The sequence below is a fragment of the Cucumis melo genome, chromosome 3 (genome assembly GCF_025177605.1).
Source record: "Cucumis melo cultivar AY chromosome 3, USDA_Cmelo_AY_1.0, whole genome shotgun sequence".
In the NCBI taxonomy this organism is placed as follows: Eukaryota; Viridiplantae; Streptophyta; class Magnoliopsida; order Cucurbitales; family Cucurbitaceae; genus Cucumis; species Cucumis melo.
The window spans coordinates 29,103,229-29,125,660 of NC_066859.1; the positions used below are offsets into that span (position 1 = coordinate 29,103,229).

The following is a 22,432-nucleotide window of genomic DNA, read 5'->3' on the forward strand; positions in this document are numbered from 1 at the left end:
AAAAAGAATTCTTAAACTACAAATTGAGATTGGGTATTAATTTTTCTTAATTATATTTGTTATGAGTGTGTTTTAATTAGATATTGGTTGATTTGATGGCTTTTGGGTACATTTTATAATATGGGTTTATTTTGAAATAGTTGATTATTTAATGAAATCACTGGGATTTATTATGAAAAAACTATTATTATTATTTAAATAGTTTGATTAGTTAATGATGATAAATTTGATTTGATGTACTTTTTATTATTAAAAAAAAAATGGTCCATCGTTTTTCCAAAGTATATTGATTTCTGTCTGTCGGCTGAAATATCAATTCAATATATTTAAAATTGAAAAATAAGTGCAAATTTCAATTTCTTCTATGAAATTTACATAAATTTCTTTGATAGAAATTAGAAAACATAAATGATAATAATAATATGACAATGATAAAAAAGGAGAGTATTTTTTTTTTTTTTTGTGACATATTTTGATATTTACAAACAACATTTTGGTTCTTTGATATTCTGTATCCAATTTCCGACCCAGAAATGGAAAATGAAAGAGAAAATCCAAAAAAATTACAGGAAAATCCCTTAATTTCCAAAAGATTCCAATTTCAGAATTGGAAAAATTTTGGTAAAATGGCTTTATTACAATTTCCGGCAAATCAGGGGCATTAAATTGCAAATAGAAAACAATTGAAACCTTTTCTTTTCTTTTCCTTTCGGCCCCCTTTGTGTCTCTTTCCTTTCGGATTCTTCCATTCGGTTGTCGGAATCCCCCTTTTAGCCGGAAACCCTTCCCCCGATGTGCATTTTCTGTTCCGCTATAAAGCTCTCCACCGTCCGATTGAAATCGTCGATGTCCATCTCATCCACCAAATCCACAAATCCTGTCAGTTCTGCGGTGGTATTTCTCCACCTAATCTCCGTCTTCGATCTCCTGAACTTGCTCTTTTCCCGATTCTCCTCGAATCTCTCCGATTCCGTCCTCCGGTACCGTTTTTCCTCCGGTATAATCTCCGCCGCTTCCATCTCAGCGTTCAAATGCCGGACTGGAGAGGACGGCGGCAACACCGCCGTATCATCCACCGCAGTGATTACCAGCTCCGTCGTCTCCTCCGCCGGAGCTTCGGCGATTGAGTCTTCAATAACCGGCATCTCCTCCGTGCTCTTCTCCTCGACGGAGACGTCAACCGGCGGAGCTACCAAACTCTCGGACGAATCGGGTTCGGTCCGGTTCGAACCGGATTTGTTGTCGGTCAAATGGGAGAGAGAGTAAACGACGAAGAGCATAGCGTGGAAAACCATGAAAACGAAGATATGACTGTTGAGGACGGCGAGGATTCGCTGGAAAAAATGGTGGAGGATCGGACCGGCGAGAGAAAAGAAACTAGAGCGGTTGGAAACAAGGAACAAGAAGACGAAAAACTCGAATAACCATTTGAGCTTGCGGCGGCGGCTGTAATTCCCGATGGAAATAGCCTTCAAGGCCTTGACGGAATCGAATCCATTGAGAACCATTCTTGGGAAATTTCTTAAGAAGAAGAAGAAATGTACAAAAAAAAAAAAAAAAAAGGGGAAACTGAGAGTGAGGAGTATGAATTTTCTCTCCTTAAATAGAGGTGGGAATTTGAATTTGTACGGTCAAAATTGTGGAGATTAATTAATTAAGTAAATGTGATTAGTTAAACTTAAAAGTGATTATTATTGTTGTTATTATTAATTAAAATAATGCGGTTTTATTTAATTTTAGTTTAGAAGAAATGATGTAAAGGGATTTGTTGGGGCAAAGCCACATGGGCCGAGAGTAAGCCAGACCACCACGACTAGTTCTAGGTGGGACCAGGACCGCCGCGCGTGCGTTCGTTTTGACATGGGTCCGACGCCGTCGAGCCATTCTCACGTGCTTACCCCTTCACTAATAATCTTCTCTATCTCTGTTGTGTCCATAAATTTTGAATATTGTATTCATCTCTGAATTTTGTTATAACAGTTCTTTTAATTTTCAATTTTGTCTCTTATATCTCTTCATTTTCTGTTTCTTTGTTAAGGATCTATTGGATTTTTTTTAAAATAATGTATGATGTTAATGTATAGCTCTCTCATTTGCTTATTTTTGTCATTGTTTTATGTTTGAAAATGGTTCTTGTTCTAGTCAAAATTGTCAGTATTTTTAACTTTGATTTCTATACCTTCTTCCCACGTGGGAGAATTTATTGCAATTTGAAGAACATTCTATGGTTTTTTTTTCTTGTTTGAAAGGCATATTATCTGCCTCTTTCATTGTGATTTCATTTTTAGTTTTCCAAATCTGTATTTATTTTCTTCTCATTTTCTAATCAAATTCTTAAAAATAACGTAAAACTATTTTCTAAAAAAATTATTCAAGAGATTAGTAAATAAAGTCCAATTAATAAAAGACCTAAACACTTAACTTGAACTAATCTTTACAAGCTTTATTTTTTGAAAAATGAGAGGTTATTAGTTTTTTTTTTTTTTTTATCATTTTAAGAAAACCTATTTCCTTCCATTTTCCTAAAAGTACAAACAAACATCAAATCTATTTAGAGATGACAAAAGAAATCTCAATAGAACAAATTGTTACCGTTTAGTTTTCCTATACCAAATATAAATAGTCGTACTAAATAATTATCCAATAGCATAGACTTTTCAAACTTCCTTCTAATGGAAAGACATTAGTCTTCCTTATTTCTTTCTCTCACTTCTTTCACACGTCATCATATCATTATCATCACACATTTGATTTTAGTTCCCATCAGATGAATGAAACGACTTCGTTTTTTTTTTTTTTTTTTGGCATGAAAATATTGTAAAGTAAGTCATGAGTGGGTCTACCCCGTCGTGGTCTCCAAAGCATAATCAACCAAATTAAAGAAAAAAGGAACGACACACTCAATTATATCTAAACAACTATTGTATCAATAACACTATTCTTTGGTTGAATGATCAATACAGATAGATATACTTGTAACATGATACTCAAATAAGTAAAACAATTTTTACATTATAATAATCACAATTTAAGGCATTATCGTTGTATTGTGTAGTAAGTTGTTTACGATTTATAATAAATAAATAAGAACCTTAATAACTTAATTAAAGAAAGTATATTTTTGGTCTACTTTATTCAATTGGTCTATAAGTTTTACAATGTTACACATTTAATGCATTTTGAGTTTGGTTTTAATTGAGTCCTAAATTTTAAAATGTTGCACGTCTAATTCCAGTTTGTTCCTTGTATTTATTTATTTATTTTAGAAAAGTAAGCATATTTTCTCATCTTTTATTACAATAATTTGTATATTTCTTAAGTACAATAGTTGAATTTAAACTATATTATAAAAATATTTTTTTAAGAAAATTAATTTGATTTTTTAAATAATTGAAAAAAGTAAATAAAAAAGAGGTAAAAATATTGTTTATAACCTTAGTATTTGAGATAAAAAAGAAAATAGTTATCAACTCCCACCTTAGTTATTTGAGGACTAAATATAAATTATATCTAAAATTTTATTTAGTAAACGACAAAGGATATGTAAAGTATATGAAAATATTGGGCCCTCCTCCATACACTAAACTTTGTAAAAAAAATTGGTCACTTCATTTTTCTACAACCAATAGAAAATTACCATTGAAAAATAATTATTATTACTTTGATTTTGCCATAAATTACAAAATTCACTTCACTTCATTTTCTCGTAAAATATAAATATCTATTTTGACACTTTCTTTTTCAAATAAGTAATAAATAAACGAATTTATGCTAAAGATAGTTTGGAGATGATTATGAACTAAATTTAATTTTATTTTTTGTAAGCAAGAAAGCATAAGAACTATAGTTTGTGGAGAATTTGAAACTATGCCCCAAATCATAAGAATTAAATAAACAGTTGAACCTTTTTTGTTTTTCCTCTAACAGTTTTCTTTTCGGATCCCTTTTTTGTCTTTCTCATGTGAAGACTCTTCCCCTCAACCAAAACCAAACAATTTCTCGTGAAATCAATACTTTATATTAAATACTTTCTTTAAATAAAATTATATCAAATATTTCCTTAAAAAAAATACTTTATACTAAATCTCTATCTGATTACATCATTTATTTATGATTCAGATAATACTTAAATTTCATTTTATTAAAGTCAAGTTTATTTGTTGATTACTATCCATTAATCAAGTAATAGTCACCATTTTCTCTTTATTACAATGTGTCGATCACTACTAAAAAGTAGATGTTTATCTTTTTTTTTTTTTTCTTCCTTTAAATATCTTAACAATAAAGGTTAAGATTCGTTTATGGAATTGTTATGATTCTTAAGGTAATAAGTAGTATTTGTATTATATATAATGAAATCTAAAACGTTAGTCGCTATGGGTTTTAGCTAATGTTCAATGACTCAAACTTCACGAATTTGAACTTTATTTACTATTCAATTTTCCACATTTATTGAACAACTATATGTTTCTCCTTTTATTTTTCTATTTTTTCTTATCTAACTTCGAACTTAATGCATAAATTCCAACATATTAACTTTAAACTTAAATCCGACTCTAGCAGTTATTTGCCAATTTCCAATCATCTTATTATCGATTTAACTAAATACTATAAAACAGTTAGAATTTGCGCAATTATTTTAAACTTGAACAAAATTGATCACAAACACATCATAAATCTATAGTTTATAAAACACAAAATAGCCTTTTTCTTTTCTTTTGTATTTAATGTATAGAAAAGGGAATTAATAAAGAATGTTTAAATTATTATTAAATCATCCGTTGTCGTCCAGCGGTTAGGATATCTGGCTTTCACCCAGGAGACCCGGGTTCGATTCCCGGCAACGGAATTTTGTTTTTTAATTTTTTGTTCCTCTTTTTTTTATAATTTATTAATTTAACAAAAAAAAAAAAACTATATTTGGAAAATGTAGTTTATTTATAATATAAACCCTAAAAGGCTAAATGTTAAATTGTGCAATTTGTTATTTTGGCTTTGAGATATATATTTCGTCTCACTTTTGGTATAGTGTAACTATTTGAGGTAGGATAGTGACTTGAGTTATATATCTTTATATTGATAAGTTAAGCATAATTTTAAGTTTGTTTTCTTAGTTGTTGTAAATAAGATGTCGAAAGGAATTGATATGCTATGACAAACCACTCGTTTGAAAGTAATTATCCATGATGTCAATCGAGATGCTATGTACAACCATCGAAATAAAAATAGAATTAAGATGAGAGGAGGAAAAGAAAACAATCGAGTAGAGTTTTCCAACTAGTAGAAATAATAACAACAAAATTAATTGTAAAATCCTAGACGAACGATGACACATGTATTTGATGATATGATTATGCTATCACCACCAATACATTTTAGTCTCATATTTAGCATGTTTTGTATATCCTCTTGCATTTCAAAATTCTTCAAGAACAAAACATCGTTCTTTGTTCTTCTCTCATAGCCCAAGTTCACGAGTCATGCCCAACTATTAGTTTAGTAATAACATAATTTATATTTATCGTTGACTTTTAAGATGATAATTAACGACTTATTCACCTTTGATCAATTTTTCTAAAACTACCATCGTTCTTATTTTATAATAATTTGAAAAACTTAACCACATAAAAAAAACCCAAAAAATATTTTACAATAGAAAAAATATATTTTTAAAAAAGAGGAAAAGGTAATTAAAATAGAATTAGAAGAAAAAAAAAAAGGAGTAAAGTCAGAACACTAGAAAGTGAGAAAACCCATCGCGAAATTTTGCCTTGGAGAAGACGAAAACCCCTAAATCCTCCATTAATACGACCTCAATCCTCTCCCTTTTACTCACCGGAGATCCTTTTTCTGCCTCTTCTTTTTCTTTCTTCTTCACCCAATATGTTTAGGAATCAGTACGATACCGATGTCACCACATGGAGTCCCGCCGGTAGGTTGTTTCAGGTTGAGTACGCCATGGAGGCCGTCAAGCAAGGCTCCGCCGCCATTGGCCTCCGATCCAACACCCACGTGGTTCTAGCCTGCGTTAATAAGGCTAACTCTGAACTATCCTCTCACCAGAAGAAGATCTTCAAAGTCGACGATCACATCGGCGTCGCCATTTCTGGCCTTACTGCTGATGGACGCGTTCTTTCTCGTTATATGAGATCTGAGTGTATCAATTACAGCTACACCTATGAATCTCCGCTTCCTGTTGGTCGTCTCGTAGTTCAACTCGCTGATAAGGCTCAGGTTTGTATACGGAAGCCCTCTTTCTGTTTACAATTTGCTCCTGCCTTTTGATTTCTTATGCATTTCTTGAATTTTAGATGTCTCTGCTGTGGGTTCACATTTCTTTGGATTTATTTTGTTAATGATGGTTTTGGCTCTGAATTTACCAATTGTTTTAGCTGGATAGTTAAAGGTGGAACTTTTCAGATTATTATGCTCTCTATTAAGCTGAGGATTATAACGTCGAATTTATCTTTAGTCCGAAACGGAGGTTAAGCAACATTTTAGAGATGGGGGAATATCGCCCTCTGTACCCTCTAATTTTCAGCATTTTGATTGTTTAAAGGCAGCTTCCGTTTGCCTATCTTATGTTGTTTGCATTTGTTCCACTGATTCTTAACCGCTGCTCAGTAGTAGAAGGAGATTAGGACTTTCAGCTCTCCAAATTGTTTGATTATTCTAATTGTTGAATTGGTCCGAACCCACCTGGCTTTGCTGGTAATTTGTTCTTTCTAAATTATTGTATTTTGTTGTTCAATAGTTTAGGTTTTAGTAAAAACCAGGAAGTTGAGTAATTATTTAGGGTCGCAATGTATGTACCACTTTTTATGACACCATTTGACGTATGAGAGATTAAAAAATGCTTTTGGTGGTCATGGGGTGGGATAGCTCGCTATAGTTTCTTCCGGATAGGAAAGCCTTTATGGATTCATGAACGTTGAATGTTCTTATGTGCACATATATGTCATGTCATTGAAGGACTGAGTTGTGAACAAGAAATGTTTGGACCATCTTTGATCAATTACCTATGGAGCTTTTTCTTTCACTGTATCTTATGGAAGTTCAGTTTCTTACCTAGAAGAGAGAGAGGGTGAGAAAGCTGAGGAATATTGTATTCCTAAAATTGGGTTGAATTTATATTAGCTTGTGATGGGGTAGTGAGAGATAGAATGGGGTTTGGTATTCTCAACCTTGAAAATTAACAAAAAGAATGATATGTTTTTGAATTTTGTTTCATTTTGGTCGTTCTGTGTTGGTGTTGGTTTTTGTTTAAACGGATCCTTTATAGGGGTTAGATTCTTCTATCAAGTTCTTTGGTTTTCCTGATCATTTTTTATTTCTAAATTCATTTTTACTGCCCAACCCCCAGCTTTCCTTTCAATTTAGGGAATAAAATGTTGGTGTACGTGATGCAATACTCGCATTGCAGCGAAAATGGAGAAACAATCGGTAACCTGGTTTATTGCATTGATCCCACTTTTTGTTTATATAAGGTGTATTCACTACGAAAATGAAGACAAAACAACCTAGAGTCCAGGGGTAGAGAAAATGCCATCCACAGTTAGCTAATACATGAAGGAACAAACTAGGATCTAAAATACTGCATGGTTATGTTATAGACAACTTTTTGTGCATGGATTTACTAACATGAGGCTGTATGAAGAATAAAATGACTGGAGTTATGTAAGGATTTCTCTGTAGTAAAAGATTGTTTTGTTTCTAACCAAATCAGTCACAAAAAACTCTAATGGCGAACTTCCAAAGGCTCTATCTTTTCCTTTCAGCCCCCAGCCTGAACAAGCTTCGAGGATCCAAATTTCATGCATTTGGGAAAGCAGTCCGTAAATTGCATTTCATGACTTAGGATATCAACCGATATGAGTAAAAGGGAATTGCCTGCCATTTTTGTGTACGTGTACCCTTTTGTTTCTGTGACAATTGATTTGGCTACTGGTTTTGATAATGGCGAATTCTTCCCCCCAACAGTATTTTTAAGTGTTCAGGTTAGACCTTATGGCTCTGCAGCAGATGTAGTTGTTAATTGTCTTTAATGTTTTGCTGATCCCTTCTCCTTCCATGAATCCGGTAGGAACCAATGTATGGGACGCTTTTGTCCTGCAATGGTTAGAATGGGATGACCAATGTATTACTTAAGTGGATTGCCTCTCCCACTTCAATAATTGGTTTTTGGGGTGGTTCTCCTAGGTGCTTAATTACCTAACAAAACCATCAAGTTGTCTGTCTTTAAGCTGTAGGTGGAATTTATCTCAACCTTGGAAGCCAACCCAGTATAGTGAGTTTCCTATCATTTTCGTTATTAATGTTTATCCATCTTTTCTAAGATGAGCGAGAGCTCTTAGAGACAAATAAAGCCTTAACAGGAATGAAACTGGATACTTTATTGAGGGCGTATCCTCTTTGAACTGTTTTATTATATGTGTCCTTCTAGGACCCTAAGCATTGTTATTTTTATAGGGAAAACCACTTCTCATATTCATAACCTTTTGTTTCTCTCTAATTATCTTGTCCACATGTCACAGGTCTGCACTCAGCGCTCGTGGAAACGTCCATATGGTGTTGGACTCCTGGTAGGTGGTCTGGACGAATCTGGCGCTCATCTTTACTACAACTGCCCGAGTGGCAATTACTTTGAGTATCAAGCTTTTGCCATAGGGTCCCGTTCACAGGCTGCAAAGACATACTTGGAAAGAAGGTTTGAGAACTTCAAGGACTCTTCTAGAGATGAATTGATCAAAGATGCACTGATCGCTACCAGAGAAACCTTGCAAGGAGAAAAACTTACTTCCTCCATATGCACAATTGCCATTTTAGGAGTTGGGGAACCTTTTCATATATTGGATAGGGAAACTGTGCAGAAGTTGATTGATGAATTTGAGATTGTTAAGGAGGATGACGTTCCTGCTGCGGATCAGGATATCGCCCCAGAGCAGGGTGATTCTGCTGCCCCTGAACCAGCTGCAGGGACAGACCAAGGAAGTGCCCCAGATCAAGGTGTTGCGCCAATGGATATCTAAGGGTACACCGTGCTAGAGGTCGCCTCCCCCTTCTTCCCCACTTCCTGGGTGTTGCTGTTAGGTTTGGTTCTTTAGTGCAGACATTTTGATACTTCTTCTCTATTGTGGCCTCAGATTTCAATTTTACATTTATGAAGGTTGTATCAGACTGTTGAAAATGTGTTATGATGATAACTGATTCTGTTTTTCCATTATACTATATTGGGAGAAGAACAGTAAGCTGATCCACAACGGCCCTTGGACATATGGAATCATATCATGTTAGTTTCGATTAAATTTGAGCTAAAAATTATATTGAATTTGGTAGTAAGGCCAAAATCTGCAGTAAATTAGATGAATTGATTTTTTCTTTCGTTCTTTATTTAACCGCCAATCTCAGAGCAAGGTGAATGCCCAATGGGATGAGTGGGAGTATAGCTAATTGACGTTGAACTTTACTCCTCATCTTGACATCTAAAGAAGATCGTACCTTGCATATTAATTTAATAGATATCTTAATTACAGTAAAAATAGTTCATGTCATCTTATTGGATTACGAAGTTGAATTCTTTAAAGTTTAAACGGATACAATGAATGCATATTTGGCAATTAAAATTCCTTTTACTTATTTAGACTATTTGGCTGCTAAAGTATAGTTTTCATCCTGTTTCCAAATCTCTATGAACCAATATTGTTAAGTACTAAATATCTATTCCACGTTTATCCAATTGGACACAGCTATTATATAGTTCAGTTAATTTATAGAAAAAAGATCACTTATATACAAATATAGATGCATAATAGGCACAGCTAGGGACCAAAAGGTAGCTTGAAAATAGATGGAATCACATTAATGAAAAATAAATTTTTACATCTTGTTGATAGAGACATATAAGCCTGATATTATCAAAGAGGTCCTCCAGCTAACTTCAAATAACTTATCCCTTCCCCCCCAGAAATTTGAAAGAAAGATCAGCCATCCCAAGGGTTGAAAGAGATGTCTGTTAAATAGAGAAAATTGATGAGAATTAAAGTTGATGGGACAACAATGAAATTGATCATTGACGGATCTCAGGAAGAGGAAGCCCTTTGATCTGCAAATGCTTGTGCATCCATTGCCAATTTTCTGGGGTAACCTCACCCCCAAGAGCACGGATAACGGAACCGCCGCTGCACGATCCAAGTTGACAGCATTTCTCTAGAGACAACCCTTTCACTAACCCGTACAAAAACCCGCTTGCAAACAAGTCGCCTGCTCCAGTGGCATCCGTCGCCTTCGATTCCCCTATTGCTGGAACTCGGACAATCTGATATATTGAGGTAAGTTATGTAACTTCATAACTAATGATCTACATGGAAATGATTTATCAGAATTTAGCTACACTCGCTTTCACTCTTTGATCTCTGGAATTTTGTATGTGGACCAAACTACAAATAAGTAAAGAAATAACGAACTATTTCCTATATGGATCAATAAACTTTTCCGTCCTATTGAAATGAATGAAAGAATACAAAGGACAGAGAAAAAAACAAACCCGCAAAAGAAGCCAAGCTAAAGAAAGAGGGTCCAACGAAGAATGGTCAACACTAACAGATAATTACACAAGTTTTTGGACAGCTAAAGTCCAAGGGAAGGTATGGGACCTAAAAAGGGACCAAACTTCCTCCTTAAACTGCTCCGCACTTCTAAACAACAAATAAACACTCTATTGTTCCTCTCTCACCCAACACTCTGAAACAAAGCACAAGTACTAGCTATCCTAAAAATCTGATTCTTTTTGCTAAAGTTCTAGGTGTAGGCTTGAAAAGGAACCTAGCTAAAGCAAAGCGCCCTCTCCTGTCTCCATATATATGAATCATGATAAGATATTCTAATAATGTTCACAAAGTCAAATCCTTTCATGTTACTAAAAAGAGGAAAAATCAATCACTAACGTCTTTTCCATGCTTAGCAATACAACCGTTGGCGCCTAATGTCACAACAGCCCACTGACAATGCTTTGCAAGAAATTCTAGTGCAACTTCAGGATCAGCGTCTTTCTCACCCCTGTAAAGATTAAATATGGTAACAGAAATTAATGTTATTTACTATACTAGATAATGTTCTATAACAAAGTTGAAATATCCTACAGCAGAGACAGTGCAGAAATCAAATTTACAAATCAATTGAGTTTGAAGAATAATGAGATTCAAAGCAACAAAAGTCACCTTATCAACTCTTTTGCCTCATCTTCATTAGCAAAGCAAAGGTCGATATTCCCAGACTCCAGTAGGTGGAGAAGAGGTAATTTAAAGTCTCGAACCATCTGGCGAAATATAGAGATGTAAGCTACTATGTTTACATTTCTTTTCAAACGATATGACAACCTCTTCTCCAAAAACCAAAATCACACAAATGATAGAAGTAGAACTGAAGTTCTAGGAATATGTACCTCAAAACTGGCCAAATCCAAGGACACAAAAACTTTCTCTTGTTTAGCCATCTTTACAGCCGCTTCAATAACCTCTATGTTAAATATACTATATCTCATTACAAGCCACTGCAATAAGGACATGACAGTAATTAAATCTACCAAAAGCCTCCACATCCTAACTTCTTTCAAGAGATAATTGATTCAATAGAAATTATAACAAAATCAGTCTAAAATATTTTGCATGACAGGAAAGACCAAAAAACATAATAATCTGTTCGTCCCCATCTGTTTCAAATTCTGGCCAATCGCTCTCATTTTCTTAACACACATCATACATGTTAAAAAAAATAAAGATACAAGTATGCAAACCTTAGAGCCCTTAAAGTCATGTCTAGTCAGTTCATTGCCCTGAAAGATGACAAAACAAAGAGATGGTCAGCAAATTGAGTAACCAAAACTCCTCTGTTTAACATACCTTAGTACTAATTAAACTGAGGCAATTTATCCAAAACAAATTTCTAAACTCACACGTAAACCAACACAAACTACCAATTGAAAAAAGTGGTTTACCTGAACTTTAACTGCACTTGAGAGACTGGGTCGCATCGTGCGATTGCCTAATGCATCAACCAGGCAAACACACTGCCGTACAATTTACAATACATTCTCAGAACTATAAAAGACATAAACACACAATGCAAATTTGGACACCCCTCCATGAAGGGAGTGAAGCAGACCTGAGCTGTGGGACCTTTAATCATCCTCAATCTTGAGAGATTGACCCCATGGGAGCTCATGTTAGAGACAAACAATTTTCCTTGCTCATCATCCCCACAGGCGCCAATAATTCCACAGCTGACTCCAAACCCCGCACTCAATCCTCGAATAGTGTTGGCAACACTTCCCCCAGCTATTGTCTTAACAGGAGTCGTTAGATCATCAGGCGAGGAAAGTATATAGGATTTCACCTCCCTCAGTATACTCTCGAGCTCTTCCATGCCCACCTGAAAGAAAAACACTCGAACAGACAAAATTCAGCACTTGGATACAAAAAAAGAGGTAAAAAAAGAAACATGCTGGCCGTCGATGATTTCAAATTAAAGAAAACCCACATAGGAAAAACCCATTTAAGCAAAGACACAAATAAGCCAGCTCGTAAAAGCTTTAAAAAACAACAACACCAACAGAACAGAACACATATAATCAATAAATGCTTCAAATAGGAAAGAAGCAAAAGACATCCCAAGAAGCAGAATTCACCCGCTCTAATCAAAGATCAATCAACAACATTTCTGATCTTCAAAAAACAAAGGAACCCCAGAACAGAAAACACACAATTGAGAGATTAGAAGTACACAAAAACAAATAAAAGACGAAAAAAAAAGGATGTTATACCGGCATTGAGCCACCGCGGTCGCCGGGAATTCGATCAAGAAGAGAGGAATCGACCCGGGAAACATGGTCGATAAGGGCAGCAGGTTGAAGTCCAAGAATAAGAGGGGCGGCTTCAGAATCATTGACAGTGTGAAGCAAAGGCTCGGCTCCCATTTTCGTGGCTTAAGGCCCTGTTTTTCTCTGCCACTTCTTTATATAGGGACTCCGTCGGGGAAGGGAAGGGAAGGGAATCTCTCGGGACACACAATTCAATTATGACTCTCTTTCCCCAAACTGCCCCTCTTTCACTTCAACAACTTCACCCCATTCTTATGCCCATTTTCGGAATTTATCCATCTTTGGAATAACTTTTGATCAAATATATACTCTTTAAACAAAATTAACTTTTTCTATAAGTTCCCCTAAAACTTATTAATTTTAAGCATGTTTTAATTATTTTATATTTGAATGGTTGTGTTTTTCTTAAGGAAATATTAACCAAAATTAATAAAAACTTCAAAATTTTAGGTTAAATTAATATATATTTTTTGAATCTCTTAAAATTATTCAAAAGGCTATATATACTAAGCACACTTCTAATTATTAATTATTGATAATTATAGAATATTTAATTATGAATTTAAAAAATTCAAATTATTTCAAATACACTATTAAGATTTGTTTTTCATTCAATTTTTGGTTTCTTCTATAAAGTATCTTTTATATTGATTATGAAAAGCATCTTCCCATTACAATAACCACTTTACTTTGATATTTGTTTATAAAAAAAAAAATTATTACTATATATATATATAGGTATTTTAACATTTAAGGTTAGACTTTGACTAAAAAAATAAATTACGATTGATTAAAATTTTATGGTTAAAATTAATTCATACACTTAAAAGAAAACAATTTATTTTGTTTCATTGTTTAATTGTAAATCATAATAATTGCGTCGTGAAGGGAATATTTCTTTGACCCAAAATTTTGATACTAAAAACAATATGATAAAATTAATCATAGAATTTGGTTATAGGGGTCACGTTGATTCGTGATGGGGCGGGCCGTATAAAGCCATTAATTTAAACCTAATGTATATTTTTAAAATTATTATTTCTTCCACGAATAAATAATTCTTTTTTAAATACAAATTTGATAAAATATTATAATAAATTTAATTAAATTTGTATTAATTATTAAGTTATATCATCTCTCTTTCAAGTGTAGTGTACTAAACAAAATTATGTATTTAACTTCAAAATGTTCTTTTTTAATACTATATTAGAAGTTGTGTTTTAATGCCGTTTTTGGTGGGATGGGTTTTTCTTGCCATCTAAAGTATGATTTAAAGTGCATTTGTTGTTTATTGATCTGCACATGTGTGTGGTATCATGCCTATGAAAATAATAAGACAAAAACACTTTTTGACTGCCTTTTTCTTGGCTATTATTGCTCCAATGTTTTTCTTTTAATCTATTTAAATCTATATGTTTTATTGTCGAGATCCATTTGGTGATTATTTTTATCGTTAGGTTCATTAAAATTAATTCGTTTAACTACAACGACTATGAGGTGGAAGATCAAGTATTCGACATTTAAAAAAAAATAAAGGAATAGTTAAACTCTAACTATCACAAGCCTTAATCTAAGTTAAAATTCCTCTAAATCTATTTGAGAATCGGAATTAATTGAAATTTTGGATTTAAAATAGTGTAAAGGCATGAAAGTTTCAGTTTCAAGCCACACCATCTCAATTACTACTTACCATAGGGCTTTCTAACAAACTTCTAATTCAAGCTTTAAAATGTACAGAGAAGATTAAGGATAGGATTGGAAAATGAGATATAAAGTAATATTTAAACTTATCCAAAATTGGAAGAATGGAGATCTAAGTCAAAGTGTTTGGAAGATTTGGAATCTTTGCTTTCGGCAAAAAGCATGGCTATGGACTCTGATATGTGTCTTCTTTTGTATGAAATCATTGATTCAACTTTCAATCATTTTATGAAAACTTACTCCACTCTGCAACAATGGCAGATTTATATATACATATAAAGGAATATTCTCAACAAACACACATTACTCCAACCAATATGGATTATTTATCCTTTTCATTTTTCATAGTTGTCAATTTTTCCTCGTTAGATTATGGGTGGAGAAAAAAATTGAATTAGAAAAGTTTTGTTTAGGTACCATTTTTTTTACGATGATTTGTATTGTATGAATGTTATATTTGTTAAGAGAAGTAAAAAATCAGACGAGTTTTGTAAAAATGAGATAAAAAGGCAAGAAATAAGAAACGGCCATGGACGAATATTTAGAGATATAATAATATTCTTTTTTTTTTTTTGTTTGAAAGGATATATATAATTGTATAACAAAGGGTACCTCAAATCACGCCATTATCATAGAAAAGAACATTTGGGTTTTCAAAGATTCCAAGGTTTTTTCTTTATACAAATATTTTATGATTTGAAAAACAATATGATCCACTCCTATTATAATCTTTATCTATGAGATTCCCAGACAAATTAAAGTTTGAGTGGATTCGTTTCATCACATCTTATGTGATTTATATAAAAAGTTCGTCCTTTATAGTAGCAAAGTTTAATTCGTACAACTTAAAAATCAAAATAAACACTCTTTTTTACATGATGTGTCTAAATTTAATGATCTTAATCTTTATGAACATTTAAAACTAAAAAATTGAAATTATATTCAAGCTTATTTTTCAAAAAAAGAAAAAAGAAAAAAAGACTAATCAAAACTTTAGGTTAAATAAGTTTATATAAAATTAGTAGGTAAATAAAATTAAAATATGTTTTATATGTAGATTGCGCAAATCAATGAATAATAGCGACAAAATATTGGTCAGCCCATCATCATGATTCAATTAATTTTTGTTAAATTTAACTTAATATCTTTAATCATACATTAGATCTTAAATCATTAATACATTCAACTATCCAATCAGAGATTTCCAAGCTCATTAAATATAGTCCCCAATTATAATGTAAATGTCCAAAGAATTCAAAGGATTTGAACTTATAGAGTGGAGAGTAATTCTCAGCAGCTTCCACACCACTGTAGGAATTACTTTTTGAAGTTTTTTTTAACATCAAATGCTTCAAAATTTAACACATCACCAAAATGATTGGGAGAAAGAAAATTGGATCTCTTCAATACAGATGAACAAACTTACAATCTACTTTATGAAGTCAGTTTCATCCATCCTGAGCAGTAAAACCATTTCTAAAAAGCTGCCAGAAGAATAGTCCCAACAGCCAAAATGGAAGCCATAATTCTGCAGTAGAAGATGATTGATATTATTGTGAAAGTACACAAACTCTTTTTTTGATTTCATGTATTTTTGCATGTGATGCCAAAATACTCTTCAGCTAAACAACTCAAGATTCAACAAAAGGGCTGTTTTATTTCTGCAAAGGCTTGGGATCTTTATCGGGTAAGATGTTGTCGGGAAGGATGAGTTCTGGAGGTGTTTCACGAACAATACCAAGCATTGAGTCATAATCCTCGTCCCTGCGAGCAAACTTCTTGCGGAGCACCTTCTCAAATTCAATTTCGTCAAAGGACTTTGCATTTTCAGCTGCGTGAACCTGTGCAAGGTTCAAGTAATTGGTGGCAGACTGAGATATGAAAGCTATCTCTTCGTCAGTGAGCTTTCGGAGGAATTTCGCTGGATTTCCTCCCCATACCTGCAAATAAACATTGTGGTAAGGCTAACTACCGATGACCACATAAAGCTAAAGCCCAAATCCATGCTCCAATGCAAGTTTCAGAACAGAACAGAATGTTTTGACAAAGAGATCATAGACGATTAATAATATCAAGGGGAATCAAATTATGTCCCAATATGAAAGGAAAATGATCAATTCTTTAGAGTATGAGATGGATTTTCTCAAGAGAGAAGATTGAAACAGTAAGAGTTTGCCCTAAAAAATCTCATGGATTGGTGGCTGTGGCTAAACAACAAAGTTAAAGTATTTTGGAATTGCAATTAGAGCTTCGTTTGTGGTTCATTTAGATAGAAAGGAATGCTAGACTATTTGAAGACAAACAAAAATCTTAGACAGAGATAGCTTACAGCCTATAATTTAGTGTATTGCCCTTCACAAGTTTTTGTAATGTTAATAGTTTCTTGATCAATCAGGTTCTTTTTCATAACTTCTTTGCAGTAGACCTCTCGTCCCTTTGCCTTTAGGATGTATATCTCACATTTTCCTTTTTTTTTTTTTTTTTAAATAAAAATAAAAGATCTTGATAAATACCTCTCCAGAGGGGATCTTAGTATTCTGCCTCACAAGAGCTCCGGCAGCTACCATGGCATTCTTCTCAACAACAACGCCATCAAGCAATGTTGCACCCATACCAACAAAAGCCTCGTCCTCAACAGTGCAGCCATGTATTACAGCACTATGACCTGTCAGGTTTAAACTTACTTTTAAGTAAGAAAGATACATAAATACACACACACACATATATATATTATATCCGTGAGTGTCCCTAGCTCTCGCGCACCTCGACTAATAATCTCACGGGACAACCCGTCTACCCATACGACATTTGGGTCTCAAGGAAATTCGTAGGAAATTAATTCCTAGGTAGATGACCACCATGGACTGAACCCATGACCTCTTAGTTGTTAAATAAGAAAGATAAATAAAACTTTCAAGTGCAATCTCTGCATGCTTGGTTGCTCACAGTATACAGGATAAAAGAATCAGAGATGAATACAGCATAGCCAAAGTACACACACCTATGGTGACATTGTCTCCAATGATAGTCGGTAAAACCTTTCCACTTAGATTAGATTTTGCCACATGCACAAGGGAGTTGTCCTGTATGTTGGTTCCAGATCCCACACTGATGCTGTTCACATCACCTGGTCAAATAGATTATTAAGTTAGGGAATAAAGCAAATGTAAAAGTAATGCCATGGACTAACAAGCTTAATAGATATATAAATAAATGTCTGTTTGAATTTAAGTTTGGTGATGCTACTCAGATTGTTGGTTTCAAACGTTTAAATGAGAGACCAAAAAAAGAAAAAAGAAAAAAAGAAAAAAAAAAGACAAAAGCAAAAAGACAGAAAAAAAAAGAAAATAATATGTGCAAGACACTGTGAAGTTGTTTGAAGATTGTGTTCAAATGATAATCCGTATTTAGAAAATGAACAACTCTTTAATAAAACATATTTGAGCATATTTTAATGAAAGATAACAACAAACATCTACACGACAACATGAGGTCCTATGAAGATTGTGTTTAAAATGATTTTTTGTTCTTAAAACATGGCTGACTCGTATCTAAACTATCGTGCAAAGTTTATTCTTCAAAATAATAAAAGACAGTTGACAATTTTTTCTATTGAAACTAACTTTTAATTGAAGAAAACAATAAATAAATAATAAAACAGAACTAAAAGGGAAAATAAGATATCTGCCCAACCTACAGAAACTGAGGGAGATGACAAAACTTTTCCAATTTTTTATAGGGAACTTTTCTAATTCTTAAAAGAGGAGAATATGAGCACAATATTTTGATTCAGCGCCATAATAAAATCTCACCAACTCCTAGAGCTCCGAAAAACTAGTCGGTGCCACAATTAAATCTCACTAACTCCTAGATCTAAGACCATCTCTTCTTCCCTCATGGAAGAGGGCAAATGATCCTGAACCCAAGACCTCCAAACGTTAGGAAAATGCATGGTCGGAGTCATCTATATGTTTGTAGCATAGCACAAGCGATAAGACACACCAAGAAGGAGAGAGCTAGATTCTGGTGCCTCCTCGAACCTATCTACATTACCCAATTTAGAAATCAGATACATTCCAAAAGAATAAACAATTTTACTCTAGTTGGAATCATGCCACATCAAGTGACCCTGCTGTATGCAACAACAGTAGCGCCTCAGTCACAACTTCAGTTTTCATATAAGGATTTCACAAGAAGGTTCAATACCATTTTTTTTATATCATTAAGTGTTCAGACCAATTTATGTGTATCTCAACTAATCTCACGGTACAACCTATCTGACCCTACAACATTTGAGTGTCAAGGAAACCTGTAGTAAATTAATTCCTAGATAGGTGATCACTGTAGATTGAACCCTAGATTGAACCCATGAACTCTTAGTTAGTAAGGCCATGTCTCACTTTTTACCACTAGGCCAACCTGTGATGGCTACGAGAAGGTTCAATACCAAGATTCACTAAATCCAAATCCAGATTCCCTACTTGAGAGAATAAAAAGGTCACCATCTCTTAGGACCATTTAGCCATCATAAGATAAGAGTAGAATGCCTTCAATATTATCTGGTCCCGAACTCCAATGTTCCAACAGCAAAGAATTAGTTTCCTAATTAACCAAGTGCTTCACTTCCTCATTCGTTTCAGCCCAAGATGAAATCTCTAATCAGTCATCCACCATGTTTACAACCTTATGCAATAAGGTGAATAGAAGAATAAAAAAGGCCTATCGAAAGAAATGTAATTGGGAAAAATAGATAATTGGAAGAATGTTTACCATTCAGATAGAGTTATACTCTTTTCTACAGTCTGTCCTCCCTAATAGAATAAAGTTTTTCCAAGTTTGAAATTTTAGCAAGGATTTAGAAATTTTATTTAAAAGTTGATTATTAGGAAAAGTTGTTGGAAAACGAGCTTAGGAAGATGTTTGAAGTAAGACTCTTTTCTTAAAATCCTTAAGCATTTGGGGTCAGCTTACACTCACCTCTACCAATCTTCTATCTGAGCAATAAACTTGTATGATTTCTAAGTCCCTTCAAATTTTCACTAGCCTCAATGACCACTAAGTCAACTCAAGGTGGTTAAAATGATTTTGTACGTCGACCTTTTCAAATTATTTTTTATCCTCTTCAATTTTAAATAAACATATCTGGTAAAATATCCTTCTTATTCTTTTATTATTTCTTTGTCATACAAACATTACAAAATACTATTTTCATTTTTTGGTTTTTAAAAGAAAAAACTACTTAAAAATTATCCTACCAAGTAAGATATATATAGTACAAAAAAAAAAAAGGTTAAGATGACCAAACATCAAGTGTAAAAGTTAAGGTGAACAGGGAATGCAAGAGCTAGCCGGGAAGAAGATATTTTTTGACAGGAAAAGACAAAGCTACAATATTGAGAACGCATAGAGTGCAGAATGGAAGCGAGCTAATGATAGTTGAAATGTCAAAGGATACAGATAGAAACTATGGATAACATCCCAATTAATTAATAAGTAGAACAAAAAGAATTAAAAGTTTTAAAAAAAAATCTCATAAAAAAGCATAAAAATACAAATCACATAAAAAACACAAACTATTGTTACATTAATTTTAAAAACCTTCCCGTTAAAGAAATAGTGTGAAGAGGTTTAAGATGGACATACATTTTAGAGTCCAAAACTTTCAAGCACGTATCAACCTGGTTATATGTGCTGACGAAAAGAACTACAAATCACTGTAGAAATGCAAGAGTCTTCACGTAGGTTTTACCTCTCAAAACGCACCCATACCAAATAGAAGATCCTCGTCCAACTTGAACGTCCCCAATAATGGATGCACTTGGAGCTACAAATGCATCCTTGTCAACAACAGGAGCCTTATCAAATACATTCATCAGAGTGCGATGCCTAGACACTGCAAGAAACCTCGGACATATTAAACCACCAGGTATCAAGACGATGGAACAAGAAAGGGGAAGTCATAAGTCATCGCCAAATTGATATTCCACACAACAACAACCCATACACAACAGAAAATTAAGCAAAATATGTATAACAAGAAATGTGTTACAGTGACAATGCCATAAACAATCAAACTTCGAAATCCCCAAGTGAGTAATTTCACTACAACCTTCACTCTCAAAGTACATCAGCATTTTGAATTAAAAATTCCACAATAACCCAGTAAGTGTCGTTTGACCGCATTAGACACCCCCCCCCCCCCCCCCCCCCCCCGAAAATCATAGAAGCATCCATCCTACGTTGCTTCAAATACCGAAAATCAACAATTCTAATACAAATCCCAAAATAATTCACGTACGTACCCCTAAACCTAACACTCGAAAACTCAGCCACTTCACAAATTGAGAATCAATATTCTCCCTGACGAACCTAATATCTATTCAATTCAGTTAAAATTAAAAACACACGCACCCTGAACGACTCATAAGCTGTATTTAATCAATCAAATTCAGACAACATGAATTAGCATTCCCACAAGCTGATCCAGTCAAAACAAACGGTGGAAAGATCCAATACTGGAGAAAACGCGGTATAACCAGAAAAGAAAAAAGAAGAATAAACCAATGCTTACGCTGTTCTTGGAAGAAATATCTTCCTTGGAGGCGGCAGCCAAGGCGATCGATTGCCTGACCGGTCTCGCGGATCCAAAATCCAACGGTGTAAATAGCTCTGCCCAGAGTTCCCATCGTCTTCTTCTTCCTTCTGCTCTCTGATCTCGCGCTATACAGAGGCTACCAAGATCACTGGAAGCTTTTGGGCTTCTTCTTGTATCTGCTTCAAAAATGGTGGAAACGAGGAAGGCTGAGTAAAGCTACGAGGAAGAAATGGGGATTGCACAATAGGGTAGAATATCCCACAAAAGGAAGGGCAATTTGGACATCTAGTCACTTGGAACGGTGCGTTTTATTTGCCTCCGGACGTGCTGCAACTCCAGATCAATGCTCCGTCATTCGTGGATTAGGGTATGATTTTACAAATATACCCTTTCTTTTTATTATATGTTTTTTTGCTAAATTAGATGCACAATGTCTTCAACTTAAGTTTCATTTATGGCTTCTCTAAAATTTAATTATTTTTGTTCAAATTTATTTTGATGTTTTGAAATTCAGCCAAATAGATTAAACTAACTAAAGAAAATTCTATAAGTTTAGAAATTTATTCACAATTGATATTCATTGTCGATAATAAAAATTTATTATATTTTGTATTCTATTTACTTAAAGAAAAGAAAATAAATTGATGCAATGATTAATGTCAAAAGAATCGCTTGACAAAAAAATAATAATATTTACGAATTTACAGATGCCATTAGTAATTTCAATCATGTAAGATTGTAATTAAAACCTAACACTGAGTTCACTTAGGGTTAACCTAAATATTTTTTTTCCTATTTATCTGTTATGTTAAATAAGTAAACTCTATTTACTGAGGTTTGAGATAGAATATCGTCGTAGTTAGTTGTAATTTCACTATCAAATTTTTAATAATAAAAATTAGACATATAAATTCTTTTAAATTTACAACAATAATATAATTAAATTCACAAATGATAAAAATTAAGACCTCAAACTTATATAATCAATATCATTTATACAATTGTAAAAATTTTAGGATCCAATTTTTAATTTTGGATAATTTTGATGGTTTAATTTTTAATTTTAAAAGTTGAAAGATATAATTACAATTATTGTTAGAGTGGAAACAATATGTTTTGGTTTTATTTGTCACAGGAATCAAACAAAAATATTTAATTTATATATGTATTGATTATATATTAGTTAAAATAATTATGTTCAATTTCAAATTCGGTTTTTGAAATTGAAACCAAGTCAAATCGAATTAATTTACGAAATTTAT

General features: G+C 33.4%; 4 protein-coding genes and 1 non-coding gene across 5 annotated transcripts; 2 read left to right on the top strand and 3 right to left on the bottom strand.

Moving 5' to 3' along the window:
• Positions 1–770: 770 nt before the first annotated feature.
• On the bottom strand, positions 771–1,508 carry LOC127148704 (uncharacterized). Its single transcript, XM_051082912.1, has one exon. It carries the CDS (start codon positions 1,506–1,508, stop codon positions 771–773), a length of 738 nt encoding a protein of 245 aa, XP_050938869.1.
• Positions 1,509–4,777: 3,269 nt separating this feature from the next.
• Positions 4,778–4,849, top strand: TRNAE-UUC (transfer RNA glutamic acid (anticodon UUC)). The gene has a single exon. It is a non-coding gene; the product is annotated as a tRNA-Glu (tRNA).
• Positions 4,850–5,710: 861 nt separating this feature from the next.
• LOC103487987 (proteasome subunit alpha type-1-B-like) lies at positions 5,711–9,223 on the top strand. Its single transcript, XM_008446517.3, has 2 exons — positions 5,711–6,234; positions 8,535–9,223. Exons 1-2 carry the CDS (start codon positions 5,884–5,886, stop codon positions 9,027–9,029), a joined length of 846 nt encoding a protein of 281 aa, XP_008444739.1. The 5' UTR covers positions 5,711–5,883; the 3' UTR covers positions 9,030–9,223.
• A 610-nt stretch (positions 9,224–9,833) lies between these two features.
• Positions 9,834–13,057, bottom strand: LOC103487986 (uncharacterized). Its single transcript, XM_008446516.2, has 8 exons — positions 12,818–13,057; positions 12,160–12,426; positions 11,993–12,064; positions 11,792–11,830; positions 11,441–11,548; positions 11,217–11,314; positions 10,944–11,055; positions 9,834–10,315 (listed from the first exon to the last, which is right to left on the bottom strand). Exons 1-8 carry the CDS (start codon positions 12,968–12,970, stop codon positions 10,067–10,069), a joined length of 1,098 nt encoding a protein of 365 aa, XP_008444738.1. The 5' UTR covers positions 12,971–13,057; the 3' UTR covers positions 9,834–10,066.
• A 2,896-nt stretch (positions 13,058–15,953) lies between these two features.
• LOC103487985 (gamma carbonic anhydrase 1, mitochondrial) lies at positions 15,954–21,589 on the bottom strand. The gene is made up of 5 exons (XM_008446515.3): positions 21,147–21,589; positions 20,325–20,468; positions 17,577–17,702; positions 17,089–17,240; positions 15,954–16,515 (listed from the first exon to the last, which is right to left on the bottom strand). The coding sequence occupies exons 1-5, from the start codon at positions 21,259–21,261 to the stop codon at positions 16,231–16,233; spliced, it is 822 nt and encodes a 273-aa protein (XP_008444737.1). The 5' UTR covers positions 21,262–21,589; the 3' UTR covers positions 15,954–16,230.
• Between the last annotated feature and the right edge of the window lie 843 nt (positions 21,590–22,432).

Coding starts and splice junctions, on each gene's coding strand:
- LOC103487986 (XM_008446516.2), bottom strand. CDS start 12,970: ATGGGAGCCGAGCCTTTGCTTCACACTGTCAATGATTCTGAAGCCGCC. Junction 12,427..12,817: donor ACCGCGGTGGCTCAATGCCG/GTATAACATCCT, acceptor TTTTTCTTTCAG/GTGGGCATGGAAGAGCTCGA. Junction 12,065..12,159: donor TTAAAGGTCCCACAGCTCAG/GTCTGCTTCACT, acceptor ATTGTACGGCAG/TGTGTTTGCCTGGTTGATGC.
- LOC103487985 (XM_008446515.3), bottom strand. CDS start 21,261: ATGGGAACTCTGGGCAGAGCTATTTACACCGTTGGATTTTGGATCCGC. Junction 17,703..20,324: donor GTATGGGTGCGTTTTGAGAG/GTAAAACCTACG, acceptor CTATTTGACCAG/GTGATGTGAACAGCATCAGT. Junction 16,516..17,088: donor CTAAGATCCCCTCTGGAGAG/GTATTTATCAAG, acceptor GTTTATTTGCAG/GTATGGGGAGGAAATCCAGC.
- LOC103487987 (XM_008446517.3), top strand. CDS start 5,884: ATGTTTAGGAATCAGTACGATACCGATGTCACCACATGGAGTCCCGCC. Junction 6,235..8,534: donor AACTCGCTGATAAGGCTCAG/GTTTGTATACGG, acceptor CACATGTCACAG/GTCTGCACTCAGCGCTCGTG.
- LOC127148704 (XM_051082912.1), bottom strand. CDS start 1,508: ATGGTTCTCAATGGATTCGATTCCGTCAAGGCCTTGAAGGCTATTTCC.